General features: G+C 37.9%; 1 protein-coding gene and 1 non-coding gene across 6 annotated transcripts in view; one reads left to right on the top strand and one right to left on the bottom strand.

Moving 5' to 3' along the window:
- The window catches only part of UBN2 (ubinuclein 2), an 80,087-nt gene extending 68,276 nt beyond the window's left edge, over nucleotides 1-11,811 (top strand). For all 5 annotated transcript variants that reach the window (XM_012447559.2, XM_012447564.3, XM_012447560.3 and 2 more), the window contains one exon: nucleotides 1,660-11,811. In XM_012447559.2, the coding sequence (XP_012302982.1) occupies nucleotides 1,660-1,709 (50 nt within the window). In that variant the 3' untranslated portion in view covers nucleotides 1,710-11,811. The remainder of the gene's footprint in view (nucleotides 1-1,659) is intronic.
- A 5,657-nt stretch (nucleotides 11,812-17,468) lies between these two features.
- Nucleotides 17,469-17,571, bottom strand: LOC135274295 (U6 spliceosomal RNA). Its single transcript, XR_010342147.1, has one exon. It is a non-coding gene; the product is annotated as a U6 spliceosomal RNA (small nuclear RNA).
- Between the last annotated feature and the right edge of the window lie 2,769 nt (nucleotides 17,572-20,340).

Genomic DNA, 20,340 nt, shown 5'->3' with positions numbered 1-20,340 from the left:
GGTAAAACACTATCTCTACAAAAAATACAAAAAGATTTCTGGGCATGGTGATGTGCACCTGTAGTCCCAGCTACCCGGGAGGCTGAGGGGGGAGGATCACCTGCGTCTGGCAGGTTGAGGCTGCAGTGAGCTGTGATTGCACCACTACACTCCAGCCTGAGTGACAGAGTAAGAATCTGTCTCAAAAGAAATAAATAAGTTTAAAAATCTTTTCTTTAAGAAACATTTTTCACTGAACTTGAGGGTCAGACTTGGATTTTTGAATTCCAGAACTGTCAGTTTAATTGGGCTTAACTTGTTTGACCATCACTTTCTCTTGTAAAATGTGGACAACAAATGTTTTTATTGACTTCATAGGAGAATTTAATAACAATTAATTGATTTAAAGCTTCTAGCCTGGTACCTGATGCATAGTAAGAGCTCAATTAATGTTAATGATTTTAATTTTATCTAGTCTTAAAACAAAAGTCAGTAAAATGTTTCCATAAAGGGCCAAATAGTAAATATCTTAGGCTTTGCAGGCTATATGGTCTCTGTTGCCACTATTTAACCGACCATTGTAGTGAAAAACAGCCGTAGGCAATATTTAAACAAATGAGGGTGGCTGTAAATAAAACTTTATTTACAAAAGCGGGCAGGGAACCAGATTTGGCCTATGGACTGTGTAGTTTGCCAAACCCTGGTCAAATTGGTTCCTTTTCATCTATGTATTTCTGCCATTCATGCCTCTCCCCTCAGAGGAAAAGGTTTCCTGCTCCAGTCCTTTGCTGTCAGACCTGGATTGTCTTTGGAGCCTCATTTTTCTTGCTAAGGCCATGTACCTGTTGGCTCTCCAGGTCACTGGGCCCTACCCTTATTCTGGTATCCCCCTTTCCTCTACTCTATCCAGCCTCCAATTTAGTTGAAGCTTAAATGGAGTGATCAACATTTTTCTCTGCAAGCATTTAAACAGCAGTATGTAAAAATAGAAATTATTTTGATCTGGTGTGGTGGCACACACCTGTAGTCCCACTATTTAGAAGGCTGAGGCGGGAGGGTTGCTTGTGCCCAGGAATTTGAGGCTGTAGGAAAACATAGCAAGACTCCACCTCTTAAAAAAAGAAAGAGCATTGTCCCAGTAGCAGACTTTCCTGTCACTTAAAACTAGATTAGAATGAGCACACAGACTCAGCTCGATGTTTTTTACTACAGGTGAAAAGTGTGCTACACAAATAATTAGGAATTGTGAAAAGCTGTGTCCTGGCAAGAAATTTTACTTCACTTATAAAAAAATAAATTGACCTTGTTCTTCTAAAGGAATTGAAAGATGTAGTGTGTCCCTCAGAGGTGGGAATTGTGTCTTCTGGTTCCTTTATAAAACCCTCTCACAGCATTTGACACAATCGGTTGGGAAGTAAATGATAAATACTTGTTGAAATAATATTTATAGAACACTGAAAACCACAGTCATTTGAGAAAAGAGGATCATTGTTGTTGCGTTTTTATCTCCGTGATGTTTTATCAACCTCTATAATCCTGTATAGCATGCAAGATACTAAAAGTTACCTTTTCAGAGATGTCATGCACAAAAGATAAAAGTTAATTGTTCCTTTTGCTTTGTTTTTCTTATCTGGTTTTTGTAACATGGACCCATACCAATTTAATGTCTCTTTTTCTCAGATGGAGGCCAAAGTAAAGGGGACACTAAATTACCACGGAAATCTCAGTGACTGCCCAGCAAGCAAAGGAGACGAAATGTTTAGTTGACTGATGGAATCTACCTGATGGGAAAGTACTTATGTGGTCATAGGGCTGCTGTTTCTGTCGATGTTTACATTCTCTCGTCCCAAGCACTGTGGTGAGGAGGAAAAAGAAAAGAACACATTACTTGAGCAAAGCCAGGTGCAGGAGGAAGAAATGCTTTTGTGCAAAGTTAGTGACCTTTGGTCTCTTCTAAAGAAAGACAAAGTTACCATATTAACAGACTCGAAAGACACTCAGTTGTCAAACCCACAGAAATACAAATTTGATTTTTCCCGGGGGAGGAAGAAGGAAGGCAAGAGAATTTGGGTAAACTCCATCCATCCTGGGGGTTGGATCTGAACACTTACTGACATAATTGTATAATAAAAGGCATTAAAAACTGGAATTAGGCCAGTTCGTCAGGAGTAATGATCATGTCTTTGAGTGGACTGTGTAGCAAATTTGCCACAAAAAATATATATAATGATTCTCCGATAGAGAGTAGCTGAAGAAATACCATACCCTCAAAAATCCTGAACAAACTTGAATCTTCTCCAGTGTGTAGCAACTCCCCATGTAAATCAGTGGACTAAAGATCCTTCAGGAAAGTTATTTTAGCACAGTGATATATATCTAGATTTTTAAAAATCAGGAAGTTGAGCCTGTTGCTCTTAAGAGATGAAACTTAGTTGTCCCCTTTTTGTAAAAGGGTCAATTTCATCTTCCGTTCAGAAGCAGGTACTTAACTCTTTTCTTCAGGTGATTTGTGCATCTGGTATTGCCTGGTTAATTCTTACTTGCATTCTTGATGTTAAAATGTGACTGTGTTCACATTTTTCTCTTGAGAAATGGGGATCCTGCTGCTTTTAGCCCTTACAGCAACATAAACTCTAAGTTTCCCCCAATTCATCTAACTTCACAACTTCTTCTTCTGTTCTTTTAGCTAGTGGTACTTCAGGTGATTATTAGCTATTGATATATAAACAGGTAGAAGTATAAACTGTGTTTCTTCATTGGTCATTCAAATGGCATAAATATAGTTTCTGAATTTTTAAGATGGTATTTTAAAGGGAGGAATTACATTAGGATCACAATCACAATGTATTTCTACTCCCTGTATCCAGTGTAGTGAAATTGTTTGGAGCATTTGAGATCCTAAAGCTTTACTGATATTTACTCAGTGTATTGATATGTGAGTAAATCTGCAGATAATAAGACTCCTTAGTTATTATAGCTTCCTTATGCAAATAGCATATTCAACAAAGGGTGTTAAGGTAAAAATTTATGGTTCTCCTTGGCTACATTTGATTTGACTTGGGCTTTTTTTCTTTTGGCCTCATTATTCTAGTTTTTTAAGCCTCTGAATATTTTCAGACTATATTGGAGAATGGTGTAAACTCTAAATGGTATAAGCTTGATCCATTTCTAATGACACACTAACCTAAAAAAAGCTATAGACTGGTACTAGCAAGATTTCTTGCATATGTGCTTATTACACATTACACTATACCATTAAATTTATTTTATTTAAATAAGAGTATTAACCAGGCCCTTTTTTCTTTTATACACAAAAGTCCCAGATATCCTACAGGACTGTGAATAAATAACCACAGATCTGTTCAGATCTGTATGCCTATATTTTGACTTCAAAGTCACATTGGCTTGCTTCATAGCGAAAAAGTTAATAAATAACTGAAAACTTTAGTTCCAAGAACTTGTTACAGTAAAGGGAAAGGATTATTTCAAAGGAATCACTGATACAATTTCTTGACTCTAAGAATTTAGTTTACCAGTAGAACAAATATGGATGTAGTGTGAACCGCAGTGGATATTTTGGAAGGATACTGGGAGGATGTTGCGGAGAGGTTTGACTTGAATTCAGTATGTTTGATGAAGGTTTGCTTGGTTTCAAATAGGGACGCTTACCCAGTTTTTTGATGTTTTCAAATGTAGTCGACCTCTTGCTTTTATGAAATTTGAATAAAAAGGTCTTCGCTTAATACTAGGGTAAGTGATGGGATTTTCCTTTGGGAAGGTAGCCTTTGTTTTACTTCTCATACCACAAGAGAAGTCAAAGTGCATATTAATCTCTCTTTCTGGATAATTATATATATGTCTGTCTGTATGTATATGTACATACACGCATATATTCACATAAATGACTAGTTTGAGTCAAAAAATCATTTTAATTTCTTAAAACCATCAGTTCTGAATCATGCCATGTGAAAATCCCTGGTGACTCTCATCATTAGAAAAGAACAGAATAATCAATTCTTTTCCCTATAGCGTTTTATGCTAACCAGTAAAAATATCTGAAGGCCCATGGCTCCAAGAATATAATACGGAGATTCTGCTGTGTTCTCTTTAGTCTTGATTCCTTGAGGACTGCTGTCAGATTCCCACCTTAAACCCTCATCTGCACTGACGACTTATATTCATTTTAGTCAGGACTCCCCTTTTATGTTGTATGAATCAGTCAAGCATCCTTGTATTTCTGTATAGATAAAGTATGATCAGAGAGTTTCTACATGTAAATACAAATCTATTTCTTTTCTAGATCATAACATTGAAAAAGGTGTCCATACTTCATGGTCACCTGTCTTTACCATTTTTATTACTAAAACCAGACATATAAATTGGTTATTTTTTAGCACAGAGACTTGTGACTCATACTGTATTTTTGCACTTAAAAATCAAATTATGTTATTTTTTAAAATGGCAAGTCATTGGAAAGGATATCTATAGAGCAACGTGTATTTCTGAAGAGCGTTAGCAACATCCAAATGCAAAAATAATCAGCACACATGATTATATCCCACTCCTCGGGATTCTTGATTCAGGAAGATTAAGCTGTTTGTTTTGAACTGTTTTATATTTTAAATTGCCTTCACTGATATATAAGCTGTTACTGTACATACAAGTTAATCCTCAGTATTCACAAGCAATAACAGTCAGCAGAGTTGTCCTCGGAGATAGCTGTGCTGATGGAGACTGGGAGCAAAGTGTCAAGCTCATTCAGAGCCTCCAGAATAAATGCAAGCAATAATTTCCATTATAAGTCAATTGTAATTCTTGTATGCTTTTGAGGTCAGAGGGTAAATGAAATCATGATTTTAAAACAGCCTGAAGAAAAAGGTTTTAGGAAAGGAAATGAGGCTAATCTGTAATTACAAAATTCTGATATTTCGCCGAAATTAGAAGATGGTGATAGTGCATTCTTTCACACCCACCACCCCTCTGATGGATGTTGTTAGCCCAAATTACATTTTCATATCATGAACATCGAATAGGGTTTATTGAATCACAAAGGTAAGGGGAAGAACCGGGCACATATGTGTTTGAATACTGTGGGTTTGACACCTGGTTGAAAACTTATTGGACATGATTTTTAACCCAGGATATTTTTTTTTCCCAAAGCAGATCTAAATTGTTTACTCCCCAGGGTTGGAAAGGACAGGCACCTCTAATCTAGTCTTTCTCCTCTGGTTGCCCTCTCCCACACCCCTTTCCACCTATACTTGGTTCAAGACATTTTCTGAAATGGAAATTCTGCTGTCATTCAAACTGCCATTGGTTATGAGAACTCTGTGTCCTTTGGGATCATCTCTTAGAACTCCAGTGATCTATCTCATATTTGCTGCTACATTTGTAAAATGAACTTTGCCTGTATTGGTTGACTTTAATTTACACTTCTTTATTTCTAGGATGTTTTGTCCTCTAATTTGACTCATGTATAGAATTAGGATACTTTATTTTAGGAGTGTACCATAAAAGCACACTGGTCCCTATGTTGTTTTTATCATTTAGGTTTGGAATTTCTGTTTGCTTTCTTTTGTTTTGTTTTTTGGTTTTTGTTTTAAGTTGGAAATAGAAGAATGAGAAAAATCTATAATCAGGCCCAACTTGAGAACTTTCCCTGTGCTTCAGCACTGTAATTCTGCTGACCTAATGTTCTCAAAAGAGGCACTTTTACTTTCTATTGTGCATGTATGATTGTTGTTTTTTGCTTTTGCGGGGGGGGTTGTGTTTGTAATAATGAAGCAGAAGAAAAGTGCAGTAGTGGATAAATGACTGATCACAAACATGTTATGCAATTTTATTTTATAAAGTTTTAAGGGGAAAAGTTTAACTCTTTGTAAATCATTTCTTAGCTCTGGTAAAATGCTTATATTACTCCCCTAAAATATGCTCAGTTCAGGCCTTTGTCTTTGTTAAGTGCCTTTTTTCTTTCTTTTTTCCCCTCTTTTGAAACCTTTGTCAGATTATCTTAAAGTACAGACTGATAAGTCAGGGGATTCAGGAGGAAGAATCTCACACTTGCCAACATCATGTCATGCTGTAACCCTCTTCCTTTTCTTTATATGTATATGGATATATGTGTAAGATACATACATTACATATATATAAAACTAGGAGCTGCTGTACCATTGCATCCTTTCCAAACACTCGCTTTTCACTGTTTGCAAAACTTTTGCCTTGTTTATTCCATTGCTTTTAGTTGATTAAAGTGGGTGGATTAGAAAGGTATGTTTTCACAACAGGCCATCTTCGCCCTTTAAATATCTCTTTGTAGAAGTTAGCAACACACACACACACACACACACACACACACATTTGTCAGTTATTACAAGTAAAATAAACTTAGTGAATCATTGACTATTCTTGGATATAACCCACTTTTCTGTGCTCTTTAAACTTGGCCTAAGTAATATAGGAGAAAGCATCGGAATAACAAGAGTACCTTGCAGGTCATGTTGATAAGGTGTGCTAGACTAAACGTGGGAAGGCTAGCATTAGAACCATGGTATGGTATCTGAATACGTTTAGAAGGAAGTTAGTAACTGTCAATGTTAAATATGTATCATAGTTTCTTCTGGAACATGATTTTTGAAGGAATCATATAGCTGCATATCTGTTAAAAGGTTAATAAACTCAGAAGTAGAAAGCCTTCAGATGCTGAGGAAAACATTCATATAATCTATAGCATTCTTGAGAGATTTTCCATTTGCTTTTTATATGCCATATAATTACATTTGGCTTAATCTGATTTTATGGTTATTTAGATTTCTCCCTTGAGCAGAACTACATAACTTTCAGTATCTTAAGATTCATAGATTTCTTGTTGAAAACAAATAGATGTGACATGTTAAGGGAGACCAAGTTGAAGCATCCTTCAAAACCCAGTACAAATATACCTAGTAAGTGCCCCCTTTTCAATAAATTCTAATTGGGAAGAACAGACTTGTGGCTTAAAAGGAGAAAGCAGAAGCTCCTGGTAGTGTTACCTGATAGCAAAACTTGCCAGGCAGCTGGAATTCACAAGTATTACTCTTGAATGACTATGTCTAGGGGGAATATTGTTTAACCTTCGTGCCTCAGATTACCCATTAGACAATTGGGTATAATCATATTCACCTACCTCCCAGGGATATCAGAGACTTTACTATTTCAAAAATATTTTGAGTTTTTGTAAAATGTCCTATATAATTAAAAATAGTATTATCATCTTCCTGCAGAGGCTAAAAAACGTTTTCCTTATAATGCATATAAAAAGTACCCTATGATTTTTTAAAAAATCACTGGAATTCTAATTTAGATACATATTGTTATTTAAACATTATCTTTGAAGTGGGATAAAATGTTTAGTTTCAGGTTAACAAGGGAGAGAGAGAACACTAAGTAGTTATTTTTAGGCTTTTACGGTGTTAGTGTGATTTTTGTCAAGGTTGTGGAGCTAAAGTTAGATAAAGTTTTAATGCTTGGTTATTGGAGTTGATAAATGATCCTGGAATTTTAACTGCCTCACTTTTCCATCTTCTCAGTCTAATTTCCTTTTATTACTTGTTTGGGGACGGGTAGCTAAGCTTTTTAGCTTTCTAAGAATGAGTGGTATGTCTCCTTATTCTTGCAAATCAAGAGATTGTGTACTAATTTCATTAACTGTAGGTATATCCAGCTCTGCACTGAAGGGGGTGAGCACTACACACAGCCAGCTGGATGCTCTTGTAGCCATTGCACCTTTGTAATTCGTGCTTCTTCAACCCATGAAAGAGGTGGAGCCATCAGCTGCTCAGGTTGTAAGAAAGTGGGAGACAGAAGGCAGGATTCACTTTCTAACTGGGTCGGGGGTGGGGAAGGTCAGGGTAGAAGGAAACATGTTTTCCCCAGCTCCCAGGAGGAGATGGGGAGACCATTTTATCACCATTTCCATCCCTGCATATTAAGTAGTACTATTACGTAGAACTTTCCCGTGATTGTTAAAATAATAACAGGAAAAAAATGGATGCTGCAGTTTTAGTTAGGGCTAAATGCTGAGCAGTGATTGTTGGAGTGTGTGTGTAAATTTAAATTGTAGCACATATTCAGGGTCAGGAAAGGAGAATGTGAGGGAGGAACCAATTTTATCTGGCTCAAGTGAGTTAGTAGAAAGCACCAGGTCCAGAGGCAGACAAAGCATCTGGTTAATTTCCAGAATTGGCTAAGGTCCACTGAATCTCTAATGATAGGATGCGTGTGTGTGTTTTTAAGTCACTTTTTGGATTTTCGTTGCTTTTTCCAGATATGGCCTTAGTTAGTAGCCTCTAAATATCAACTATGCAGATAAACATACTCCTTATTTTTCACATTTCCCTATCTTTTCCATTCTCAAATAACAAATGTTAAGACCCAAAGAAATAAGGCATAAGGGTTTTTATTGAATGTCTGTTTGTTCCTCTAGGGAAAATTAACAGAAGCATAAAATAGAGATACTTTGTGTGTTCGTCTATCCTAAAATGTGAACTGTGTATTCAAAAACTACAGATCCTTTCACTGGTACAAAGCTGTAGTTAGTATCATGGAATGTCTTTGGGTTGTTAATGATAAAATCATCCCAGTGTTCAATTCTGAGAGTTTTAAATTATATGACACAATGTTCAGGTTTATAGAGCTGAACGGGTGGTCAAACTCTTAATTAAAAATAGCTTTGAATATTAATGTTGAATTCTTCTTTTTTGGTTTCCTTTAGTCTTCATTCTTTATTCTGAGCTCTTAATCATATTGCTACACTAGAATATGAGTTGTATATTAGGAGTCTGGGGAGGAAAGGTTAAATTATCTTTTACGTCCTCTTCTCACTCACTCTGGCAATCTATCCTGTGTCCCCATAGAACTGAAAAGTAAAGCCCTGTGCAGGCCTACTTTAGAAGACTGTTTACATCCCAGCAGAGGACTTGGGCAAGGGCTCTCTTAAGATTTTAATTAGACTGCCTTTGAATAATGTGATATTAAATTTTATTTTTCTCATAGACTCCCAAAGTACCACTTGCTTGAAAGTAGCTACTTGTGATATTTAATTTCCTTATATTGTAATAGTTTTATTTCTCAGTCTTTCCTGTGTATATCCATTTCATAGTGGGTTAGTACTTAAACTTTGGACACTTTTCCAAACTGTTACTCAAACAAGTCAGGAATGCTTTTCAGAATTGCAGTAGTATTATTAGGGTGTATGTATCTAGGACTTAGAGTCATCAGTGGTCATCACTGGGACTAGAGGTTTTTCTTTCCTCTTCTCCTTTGTATTAAAAAACAGATTTTGCTACTGTATAATGTGGCATTAGCTACATTTCATGACTTATTGATACTTTTTTGAGGTTATTCAAAAGAAATGCAGACCTTTATTAGGGGCTATTTCTCATAATAGTCTGCCTTGCTTATTTTCATATTCCCCCTGAAATAAGCCTACTTTTGCAAACAGGCCATATGAATCAGATTTTATGTTTGTTTCTCACAAAATTTTCTATACATTATTTGTTCCCATTTTGCTAATAATAATATAATGACTTTATTGTAAATCTGTGTTTTAAATATTTTATAATAGAGCACTAATGGAAACCTAATAAATACAAACAAGATGACTATTACCCAAGATAACTTGGAAATACTTCTGTTTTTAAAGTTAACAACACCATCTGCCCTCAAAGCACATTTAGGAGTCAGTATCATCCAAGACCACCCAATTGACATGTTTTTCTGTGTGACAGCCTGCCCTTAAATTGTCAGATGTTAGCTATCTTGTGTCTGCTGTGCTTGCAGCCATACGCTTTCCTCCTTTTTTGCTTATCCCTGCTGTTTGTAGGGTTGGTGTGCCCTCTGTCAGAAAATTGGGTTTTCTTTACTATACCTGAAAAATTATACCAAGGGTTACCCCAGTATTGGCTAGAGGAATTAAAAGAGAAAGAACTTACTCTCAATTGACAAAAGTATTGCTGTTTTACATAGTTAATTGGAAAGTTGGCCAACTTTGGTCACCTATTTTTGAGTCTTGGCCATGCCTTTGTAATTAATTACATATACCTTCTGAAACCTTCACATAATCAATGGGCCCTGCCCCATTAGAGGTAGGTGCCCAGCCTACAAATAATTTCCTGTGATCCATGGCAAGCCTCCAGAGAAAAGAGTCAAACTTTGCACTGCCCTTTTTTTTGGTTATCATTGAAAACTTACTTTATTTTAAAAAGTATGAAAAATACCAAATTGTTCTTTCAGAGAATATGTAAGTCTGGGGCTTGCCCTTGCATTTTACTTGCTAAACACCCTCAAACTTAAAAAGAAGAAAATAAATCGGCTGGTGAAAATTTTGTGCCCCAAATAATATATTAATCGAAGTCTGCCACGGTAGCTAAGTGTTGGGTGTTTTCTCTCTTTTACTACAAGCAAGGAAGTTCATTTGCATTTGTAAACATAATTATGGAACTCCAGACCTATTTGCTATAACTGATTGGAAATAATGATTCTGATTTTTAGTCTGGGTAAGCACATACTTCCAACCCTTATGGCATGAATTTTGATAAGGGAAAGACTTGTTTGGTAGCCTAAGGAAAAACAGGATGTATTTATACAGTGAATGTTCACTCTGCAGAGGAACGTCCCTCCAGTTACATCTTCTCATACATTAGCCACCTCCACACTTGACATTGATGCCAACGTGTTTCCAAACCAATCTCGAAGGAGCCTCAAGAGTTGATGGTCCTCTAGGTGAAAGGCACGAATTACTGTATTGCATTTGCTTACAGGGAGGTGTGTTTTTGCTAACTTGAAGGGATATACTGTATTTCAAATAAGTGTGTGACTTAATATTTTGGGATTTTTTTTTCCTCCTTTAAAAACTGGACCTGAACACAAGCTTTGAGTTGATATTTGTAATAATCTCAGGACCTGAAAGATTGTAGCATTTAGTGTGTCTTAAAAATTATGTACTGTACCAGCCATGGATTTTTGTAAATATACCTGTCTCCCTTTTTTGTATTATTTTAGTAAAAAAATAATAATAAATTTAAATAAAAGGGGGTGGTGATGACATGAATGGGTGTGGGTATGTGTGCGTGTGTGTTTGTATAAGGCTCTTTTGAGATGAACTGGTGCTTGTTTAATTTCCAGCTCAAATCGGAGCAGGAATATGGACAAACTGCTGCTACTGAACCCTGCACTGAGCCGAGGTATTTCCATTTTGTCATTTTCCATTTGGTTAATTAAACACTAGCTACCAGGAAATGACGTAGAAGTTACTTCTTCCCACTGCCATTTTGCCTTTGCATTCTCAGTTCTCCTTGCCCTTTGTACTTTAATGGTAAAACATTTCAAACTTTGGATGGTTTGCTTGTCTCTAGTTTTTAGAAAGCTCTTATCACTCCTTCCTAAGAAGAAAAAAGGGCAGGTAAATTTTTTTAACCAAAAAAATTACACATTTCATAAAACCCTGAATTTTGGATATGTGAGAGGGCATAAACATTCCTAAATATGGACCTGTGAATTTAGTAAATTACTCCCATGAATTTACTCCTTCAGTGCAGGGGTTTTTGTAGTTTATTTTCTTTTCTTTTCTTTTTTATCTTTTTTTTTTTTTTTTTTTTTTTTTTTTTTTGCAACAGCCTTGCTCATATTCCAGGTGTAGCTAGCAAACCCCTGTTTTTGAAGCAAGAGCCTTATTTGATTCAGTGTAGATGTTTCCTGTCTATCCTTTGTGACAGGGCCTTTTACATGAGTGTTTTTTTCTTTTTGTATATGTTACGTGTTTGTTGTTGTATTAAATAAAGAGGAATGTACATACTATCCTCGTGTCTGTTGTGTTATTGAGGACCTTGGGTTTTAACATCATACTCTTTCAGCCCTAGGGGAGTATCTGCTGTCCATATCACACTGCTGGGTTATGGAGTACAAGAAGTAAAGGACACAGTCTCCTGCCTCCCAGTATACTCACAATTTGCATGCACATGATAAGTTAAAAGATAATGGTTCAAAATTTGTCACAAAGGTGTGGTCCATTGCCACCTGACATTTGAGTTCACAGTTGGAGAGAAACAGGACTGGGGTAATCTGGGGAGACTCAGTGAAATGAATGGCGTTTGAGGTGGGCCTCCAAGAATTGGTGGAATTTGTCCAAGTCAGGAAGCTACCTCATCTGCTGTGAGGGGCATGTTTGGACGAGTAGAGGAAGGCAGAGTGTGGGAGTCCTTGAATGTGACTCACTCTAGGTTTTCTGGCTAATAGGGTATATGTGTATGTCGTGATGCTACTATGGTCAGGACTTGAAATGTAGATGTGGGAATCATATAAAAATAATTCAACCTTAGAAATTCAGGTAAGAGGCCAAGCGCGGTGCCTCACACCTGTAATTCTAGCACTTTGGGAGGCCGAGGTGGGCAGACCACAAGGTCAGGAGATCGAGACCATCCTGGCCAACATGGTGAAACCCCATCTCTTCTAAAAATAGAAAAATTACCTGGGTGTGGTAGTAAGTGCCCATAATCCCAGCTACTTGGGAGGCTGAGGCAGGAGAGTTGCTTAAACCAGGGAGTCGGAGTTTGCAGTGAGACAGAGCAAGACTCTGTCTCAAAGAAAAGAAAAAAAAAGTAGGTAAGGGGTGGGAGAAGGATGAAGAGAAAGCAACTTGTCAGAGAAAGTGAACAGTTATTTATAAGTGTATGTGTGATCTGCATAGAAAATATCAAGGTTATCGCTGAAATGGGGGTGTAGAAAAAATAGCAAAAGACATACACTGTAAAGTACAGAGTGATGCGAGTGCTTTTTATTTTTTCCTTTTAAGTATTTTCAGTGTGTTGTAATGAAGATGAAAAGAACTAAGAAATTCAAAAAGGCACGGACCTCATGCATTAGGGGATGAGGGGGACTGTAAGTGCCTTTAGCTAACACGTAAGGACAGTTTTGCAAAAGTGTGTTCTTGTCAGCAGTACCCCTCAAGATGCTTTTTGACAAAACCAGAAAACCCTGTGGTGACGTAATTCAACTATACCTTACCGTGTTTTCACCATCTTGTAAATGTATGTTACCATATAAAGGTATCATTGTTAAACATCGTTTTTAAAAACTCGTATTTCTACCAAGAGTATTTGGCAGGATGGGAGACTTTTTTCATGTAATTCCAACTAACATTAAATTTTAAAAGTTGGCCAAGGCAGGTGGATCACCTGAGGGCAGGAGTTCACAACAGCCTGGCCATCATGGCGAACCCCCATCTCTATGGAAAATATAAAAATTAGCTGGGTGTGGTGGTGCATGCCAGCTATTTGGGAGGCTGAGACACAAGAATTGCTTGAACCCGGGAGGCAGAGGTTGCAGTGAGCCGAGATCATGCCACTGCACTCCATCCTGGGTGATTTTAAGTGTAAATACATGTGTATGTACATACATGCATTAGAAGATATACAAAAGAACATGCACCCCAAAATGCAGAGTGGTGGTATCAGTACTTTTTCTTATTTTTCCTTTTACTTAAGTTTATTTTCAGTGAACGTGGATAACATGAGTAAATTGTTTTGTGTAACAAACAGTTGAGTTTTTGGTTGAAGAGAGGGAGAAAGAAATGGGAAGGGGCCTCTCCCTGTCTCATCACTGGAAGAAAGGGAACGGAATTTCTTTTTCTTTTTTTTTTTTTTTTAAAGACGAGGTTTCACCATGTTGGTCAGGCTGCTCTTGAACTCCCAACCTCAGGTGATCCGCCCGTCTTGGCCTCCAAAGTGCTTGGATTACAGGCGTGAGCCACCACGTCCAGCCTGAAAGAAAGGAATTTCTTTCTTTCACTCAGACCTTAGTATATCTTAACATCAGATTTGGCTTGGAGGGAAAACACATTAAACTGCTTTATTTAAAATAAAGATTTGTTTTGCTTTGGGAGGCTGAGGTGGGAGGATCACTTGAACCCAGGAGGTTGAGGTTGCAGTTATCTACGATCATGTCACTGTACTCCATCCTGGACACAGAACAAGACCCTGTGCTTTTTTTTTTTTTCAAAGGACAATGACAGTCTCCTCTCAGGCAGGCATACTCTGACGTGTCATGGGTGTCCTTAGCTCAGAAACCATCGTGCTTCCATATGTGCCTAGGTGTGGTTTGTTTTTTCTGCGTCGGTATATTAGCCTCTTCTGTACCTCTGTGTTTGTCCCTTCTTCATTTCCCCATTGTCTTTTCTAGTAAGGTGGCATGGTGTGAAGAACAGGTTGACAGCAGAAAGACGGGTCATAAGACTCCACTATGAAGCTGCATTACTCTAGACAAGACACTTGCCCTTTCAAGCCCGTTTCCTCATCTGCACAGGGATGAGACCCCAGGCAGGTATATTGTTTAAATTAGAGACAAGGCATGGAAAGCACCTAGCACAGTGCCTAGCACATAATAAGAGCTTATACGTGGTGGCTACTATTATTCTGTCTCTTCTCTGTCTTTTTACTTCTTAAATGTGTACTTCCTCTTGCTCCCCTGATTTCCCAGAAGTACAGAAGTGAAGCCATAGTGTTGTTTAAAATCCGGGGTAGTTACTGCCTAAAGTACAGGCGAAGATAGATAACAGTTAAAATTCTTTCATCACAGGTATCAGAAACCCCTGGCTTAAAAGGTCAAGGAAATCTTCCGGTCCATCTGAGTGGTCTTACAGGTACTTGGTTTAGATGAAGTGTCATAGAGTGATTCCATGTCACCAAGATCCAGCTGTCTGCTCTGCCATTCCAAGGGTATGGCTCCGCAGGCAGTCCCTCACAGCTGCAGCCTCTCTTTCTGTAGCCAAACACCTGCTGTAGTTTCAAACTATATGTGAGTATGTGCTGTGGATAATTTCTTTTTACTTTGTACTGAAATACAAAGTAATGCATCAATCATATGTCTTGATTCATAGCACATTGTCATCATCAGTCAGTTCGAGAACTCATTCCCTTCGTTATCCATTCAGTTTCTCCTCTTCCTTAGTCCTCACTCTGCTCTGTCCCAAAGGCACCACTCTTGTTTGGTGCATACCCCCTGTTATGCAGGCATTCTTTGAAGTAAGTAGTATTGTGTTGTGTGTATACAGTTTTAATTCATACAAATGGTACTGTGGTATTCATTTTTACTAAATGAATAGCTTTTCTCACTTATGTGTATCCATGTTGCTATGTGTGCATTTAGCACGTTGCTTCTTACTGCTGCACAGCTTCCCTAGTATGCAGCCACCACGTGATACATACCTGTTCCCCTCACAGTGGATAGCTGGGTTATCTTCTATTCCTTTTTACCAAGAACAAGGTGATGGTCTTCCCTTCTGTCAATTGCATGTTGATCTTTGCTCATTGTGCAATTGCATTTTCGTTTCTTGTTGTGAATATTAATCTCTTATCAGTTTTAGATGTGTCAGTTACTTTTGTCTGTTTCCTGTCTTTTAACTTTGTCTGTGGCATCCTTTATTGAACAGAAATCCTTACTTTTTAATTAATCTACTTTTTATCTTATTTTTTTTAGGTAGTTTACTGATGGATATCTACACCACAAAGATATCCTCCAGCATTTTCTCCTATGAGCTTTATAGTTTTGCCTTCACATTTGCATTTACAATCCATCTGCCATCCACCTTTGTATATTGTGTAATGTAGGGATCCAGCTGTATTTTTCTATATTTAGTGAAGCAATTTTCCCAACACCATCTAGCAAATCAATACTTCACCCATTAATTTGTGCCATTTTTATCATATGTCCAGTTCTCATATATGGAAGGATCTATTTTTGAGCTCTGTTCTGTTCCATTGTTCTTTTTATTTCCACACCAATATCTTACTGTTTTCTATTACCACAGACTTTAAATATCCTTTAATATCTAGTAAAGAGAGTCCTGTCTCTGTTATTCTATGTTGGCCCAAGTAATTATGGATTTTTATTCTATATACATTTTAGAATAAAATTTTCCAGTTCCATTTAAAATCCAGTTGAAATATTGATTAGGATTGAATTTGCATTGAATTCACATTCTTTGAGGCCTGTAGAGTGGTTTAAGAAGAATAATAGAAACTTTGAGTTACAGATCTTTTTGTGTGTGTGTCTTCCAATGAAGCTTTTAAAACTTCTCTATGAAGGTCTTGTTTATATATTGATTTCTAGATACTTTATGGCTGCTGCTTCCATTAATTGTTATCTTGTTCTTTGTTTTCTGGTTTGTTATTGGTACTAAGGAATGCTATTGATCCTTTAAAGTTGATTTTTATATCCAGCAATTTTGCTAAACTGTTATTCTAATAACTCATCTGATTATTTTATTAGCTTTTCAATGGAAGTGATCATATAATATACAAATAACGACAGTTTTATCTCCTCTTTCAATTTCACTTTTTACATCTTGTCTTAGAGCATTAGATTGGTCCTTTAATGTTATGCTAAACAGTAATGGGGAAAGTGGTATCTTTGTTCCTCATTTTAATGGGAACATTACAGCCTTTTTCCTTATTTATCTAAGTCTTCTCCATTAAGTATGGTATTATTCTAGATTTTTGGTATACGGTTTTTATGAAGTTAAGGAAGTTCTAGTCCTAATTTTCTGGGAAGGTTGATTGTATACATGAATCGAATTAGATCAAGTGCTTTTCCCATAATACCTATATACGATCAACACTGACAGAAATTCTTTTTTTTTTTTTTTAGGCAGAGTTTCACTCTTGTTTCCCAGGCTGGAGTGCAGTGGTGTGATCTCTGCTCACTGCAACCTCCACCTCCCGTGTTCAAGCCATTCTCCTGCCCCAGCCTCCCAAGTAGTTGGGATTACTGAGGCATGTGCCACCACACTCAGCTAATTTTGTATTTTTAGTAGAGACGGGTTTCACCATCTTGGTCAGGCTGGTCTCGAACTCCTGACCTCAGGTGATCTGCCAGCCTCAGCCCCTGAAAGCGCTGTGCTGGGATTACAGGTGTGAGCCACCGCGCCTGGCCCAGAAATTCTTTTAGAAGTATATTTGTAGGATTTTTATTTATTTATTTATTTTATTTTTCTTGAGATGGAATCTTGCTCTGTCGCCCAGGTTGGAGTGCTGTGGTGCGATGTCACCTCTCTGCAACTTCTGTCTCCCGGGTTCTCCTGCCTCAGCCTCCTGAGTAGCTGGGATTACAGGCATGCACCACCACACCTGGCTAATTTTTGTATATTTAGTAGGGACAGATTTTCACCATGTTGGCCAGGCTGGTCTCGAACTCCTGACTTCAGGGGATCTGCCCACCTTGACCTCCCAAAGTGCTGGAATTACAGACGTGAGCCACTGCACCCGGCCGGTTTTTAGTTCATGGTAATCTCCTGTATGTTTGTTTCCATTTTCATGCTGTGCTTTGTTTAGATGCATCATCTTACTCTTAATCATTCTTCTCATTCTTCCTTCTTAATAACTTTTCAAATAACCATGAATGTTTTTGGATGCATATATGTTCATTATGGTTATATCTTTTTGATAGAATGTTCTTTTTTAAAAAATATGAAATGCTTCATGAATTTGCATATCATCCTTGCACAGGGCCATGCAAATCTCTGTATTGTTCCAGTTTTAGTATATGTGCTGCCAAAGCGAGCACTGATACAATGTTCTTTTACCAATATGATGCCCCTCATTTTTCTTTGTGATTTTTTCCCTGTCTAGTATTCAATTTAATATCCAGATATCTATACCCCAAATAATATCTCATTGCATGAATATGTCACAGTTTACCCATTCATCAGTTGATAGACACTTGGGCTGTTGTCACTTTTTGGCAATTATGAATAATGCGCCTTTGTGCACAAGTTTTTATGTGGATATATATTTTCAATCCTCTTGGGTCTAGACCTGGCGGTGGAATTGCTGGATTTTATGGTAACTATGTTTCCTTTGAGGAACTACCAAACTCTTTTCCACAGTAGCAGAACCATTTCACATTCCCACCACCAAGGTGTAAGAGTTCCTGTTCCTCCACGTTCTCATCAGCGTTCTTCAGTTTTCATTTTTTTAATTATGACCATTATCTTCTGGGGGTATAAAGGTATCTTGTTCTTTGGATTTGACTTTTCGTAATAACTAATGGTGTTGAACATCTTTTCCTGTGTTTGGTAAGTTCTCGGTATTTTAAGTACAATGTACTTGTATTAAGTATAAAAGTACTTATTCCAGGAAAGTTTTCAAAGAGGCCTTTGTGCTGGTTTTAAACTTGTTAAAATCTTGTATGTCTGAAAGTTTCATCTTTGTTCTTCACATTTAAATAATAGTTTAGTGGGATGTAATTTTCTAGGTTCTTTTTCATCATCACTTAGAAACGTAATTTCATGGCTGCGCACGGTGGCTCACGCTTGTAATCCCAGTACTTTGGGAGGCCAAGGCAGGCAGATCACCTAAGGTCAGGAGTTTGAGAGCAGCCTGGCCAACATATTGGAAACCCATCTCTACTACAAATACAAAAATTAGCAGGGCATGGTGTCAGGGCCTGTCATCCCAGCTACTCAGGCAGCTGAGGCTAGAGAATCGCTTGAACCCAGGACGCGGAGGTTGCAGTGAGCAGAGATCGCACCACTGTACTCCAGCCTGGGCGACAAGAGTGAAACTCTGTCTCAAAAAAAAAATTATATATATATAATTACATATATAAATTATATATATAATTTCATTGCTTTTTGTCTCCAATTTTTCTTAGGAAAACTAATGCCAATCCAGTTTTGATTCTTTCGTGAACTTTTTGAGTTTTTTTTTGTGGTCTTTGATTTTCCTAAATTTCATTACAATATCTCAAAGTTTAGGTTTTTCCCTATCTATTGTTTGATGTTCCACAAGACCTTTGCACTGAAGTCGTTTTATCATTAATCATTATTATTATCATTATTTGAGATAGGGTCTTGCTCTGCTACCCAAGCTGGAGTGCCTGGCTCACTGCAGCCTCAGCCTCCCAGGCTCAAGTGATCCTCCCACCTGAGCCTCCAAAATAGTTAGAACTATATGGTGCACACCACCACGCCCAGCTAATTTTTAGTTTTTTTTAGAGACAGGATCTCACTACATTGCCCAGGCTGGTCTCTAAATTAATCTTTAAAACTTCACACTTAAGGTTTTTTTTTTTTCTTTTTTTTTTTTTTTGGTTCCTGACAGGAAACATACACACACTCTTAAAATTTAGTCTCTTTCTTACATCCATTTTCTCTTTTTCTGGAACTCATATTAGGCAGATGATGACACTGATATTTTCCATATCTCTTAAATGTTCTTTGGTATTTTCCATCTCCTTATTACTTTTCAGTACCTTCTAGGAAAACGTCTTCAATTGATTTAGATCATTCATTTTACAGTTATTCTTGTTTGTTTTTCGTTTTGTTTTGGTTTGGTTTTGTTTGTTTGTTTGTTTGTTTTGAGACAGTCTCGCTCTGTTGCCCAGGCTGGAGTAAATGGTGCAATCTCTGCTTACTGCAACCTCCACCTCCCGGGTTCAAGGGATTCTCCTGCCCCAGCCTCCTGAGTAGCTGGGATTATAGGCACCCACCACCATGCCCAGCTAATTTTTGCTTTTTTCTTTTTTTAAAGACGGGGTTTCACCATGTTGGTCAGGCTGGTCTTGAACTCCTGGCCTCAACTGATCCGCCCACCTTGGCCTCCAAAGTGCTTGGATTACAGGCGTGATCCACCACGCCTGGCCAATTTTTGCATTTTTAATAGAGATGAGGTCTCACCAAGTTGGCCAGGCTGGTCTTGAACTCCTGACCTCAGGTGATCCACCCACCTCAGCCTCCCAAAGTGCTGGGATTACAGGTGTGAGCCACCGCGCCCGGCTCAACTATTCATTTTTTTCCCCCTACTCTTCTGAGTCTGTTACCAACTTCATACCAGTGTTTCCACTGGAGTCTATGTCACTGCTTGTTCCTTGTTAATCATCCTCTTATCTCCCTGAGGACCTTTGCCGCGCTTATTTTAGAATCCTGATCTGTCTTGTTCCATGCTGGTTTGTGTAGGACAGTTTGTCTCCTTTGATGTGCTCGTACTCTTAACATATCTGCTTATTTTAACCTGCGAGCTTGTTTGTCCCTGAGCTTATCTGCTTCCTTAGCTGGTGGCATACAGTCAGGGACAAGGGCAAGGCCCCAGCCTGTGCTTTAGCAAGTGGGCTGGGAGCACTAGCAGCCTTTCCCAGAGCAAAGTTTCGGGCTCCTCAGTCAGACCTGAACTCAAACTGTGGGGCCGATTCTGCAGTTTACTGTTTTCTACTAACTTGCTCATGGTGGCTTCTGTTTCTTTGTGTTTAGTGATTTCTGTGTGATAGATCCCTGCACTTCAGAACTTGATGGACATTCTTTGAGGCATCTTTGTTGTTGTTGTTGTTGTTGTTTGT

This window comes from Aotus nancymaae, unplaced genomic scaffold (genome assembly GCF_030222135.1).
Source record: "Aotus nancymaae isolate 86718 unplaced genomic scaffold, 86718_ANA_hifiasm-v0.15.2.pri h1tg000002l, whole genome shotgun sequence".
Taxonomy (NCBI): domain Eukaryota; kingdom Metazoa; phylum Chordata; class Mammalia; order Primates; family Aotidae; genus Aotus; species Aotus nancymaae.
This window is presented reverse-complemented; position numbering and strand designations above follow the sequence as displayed.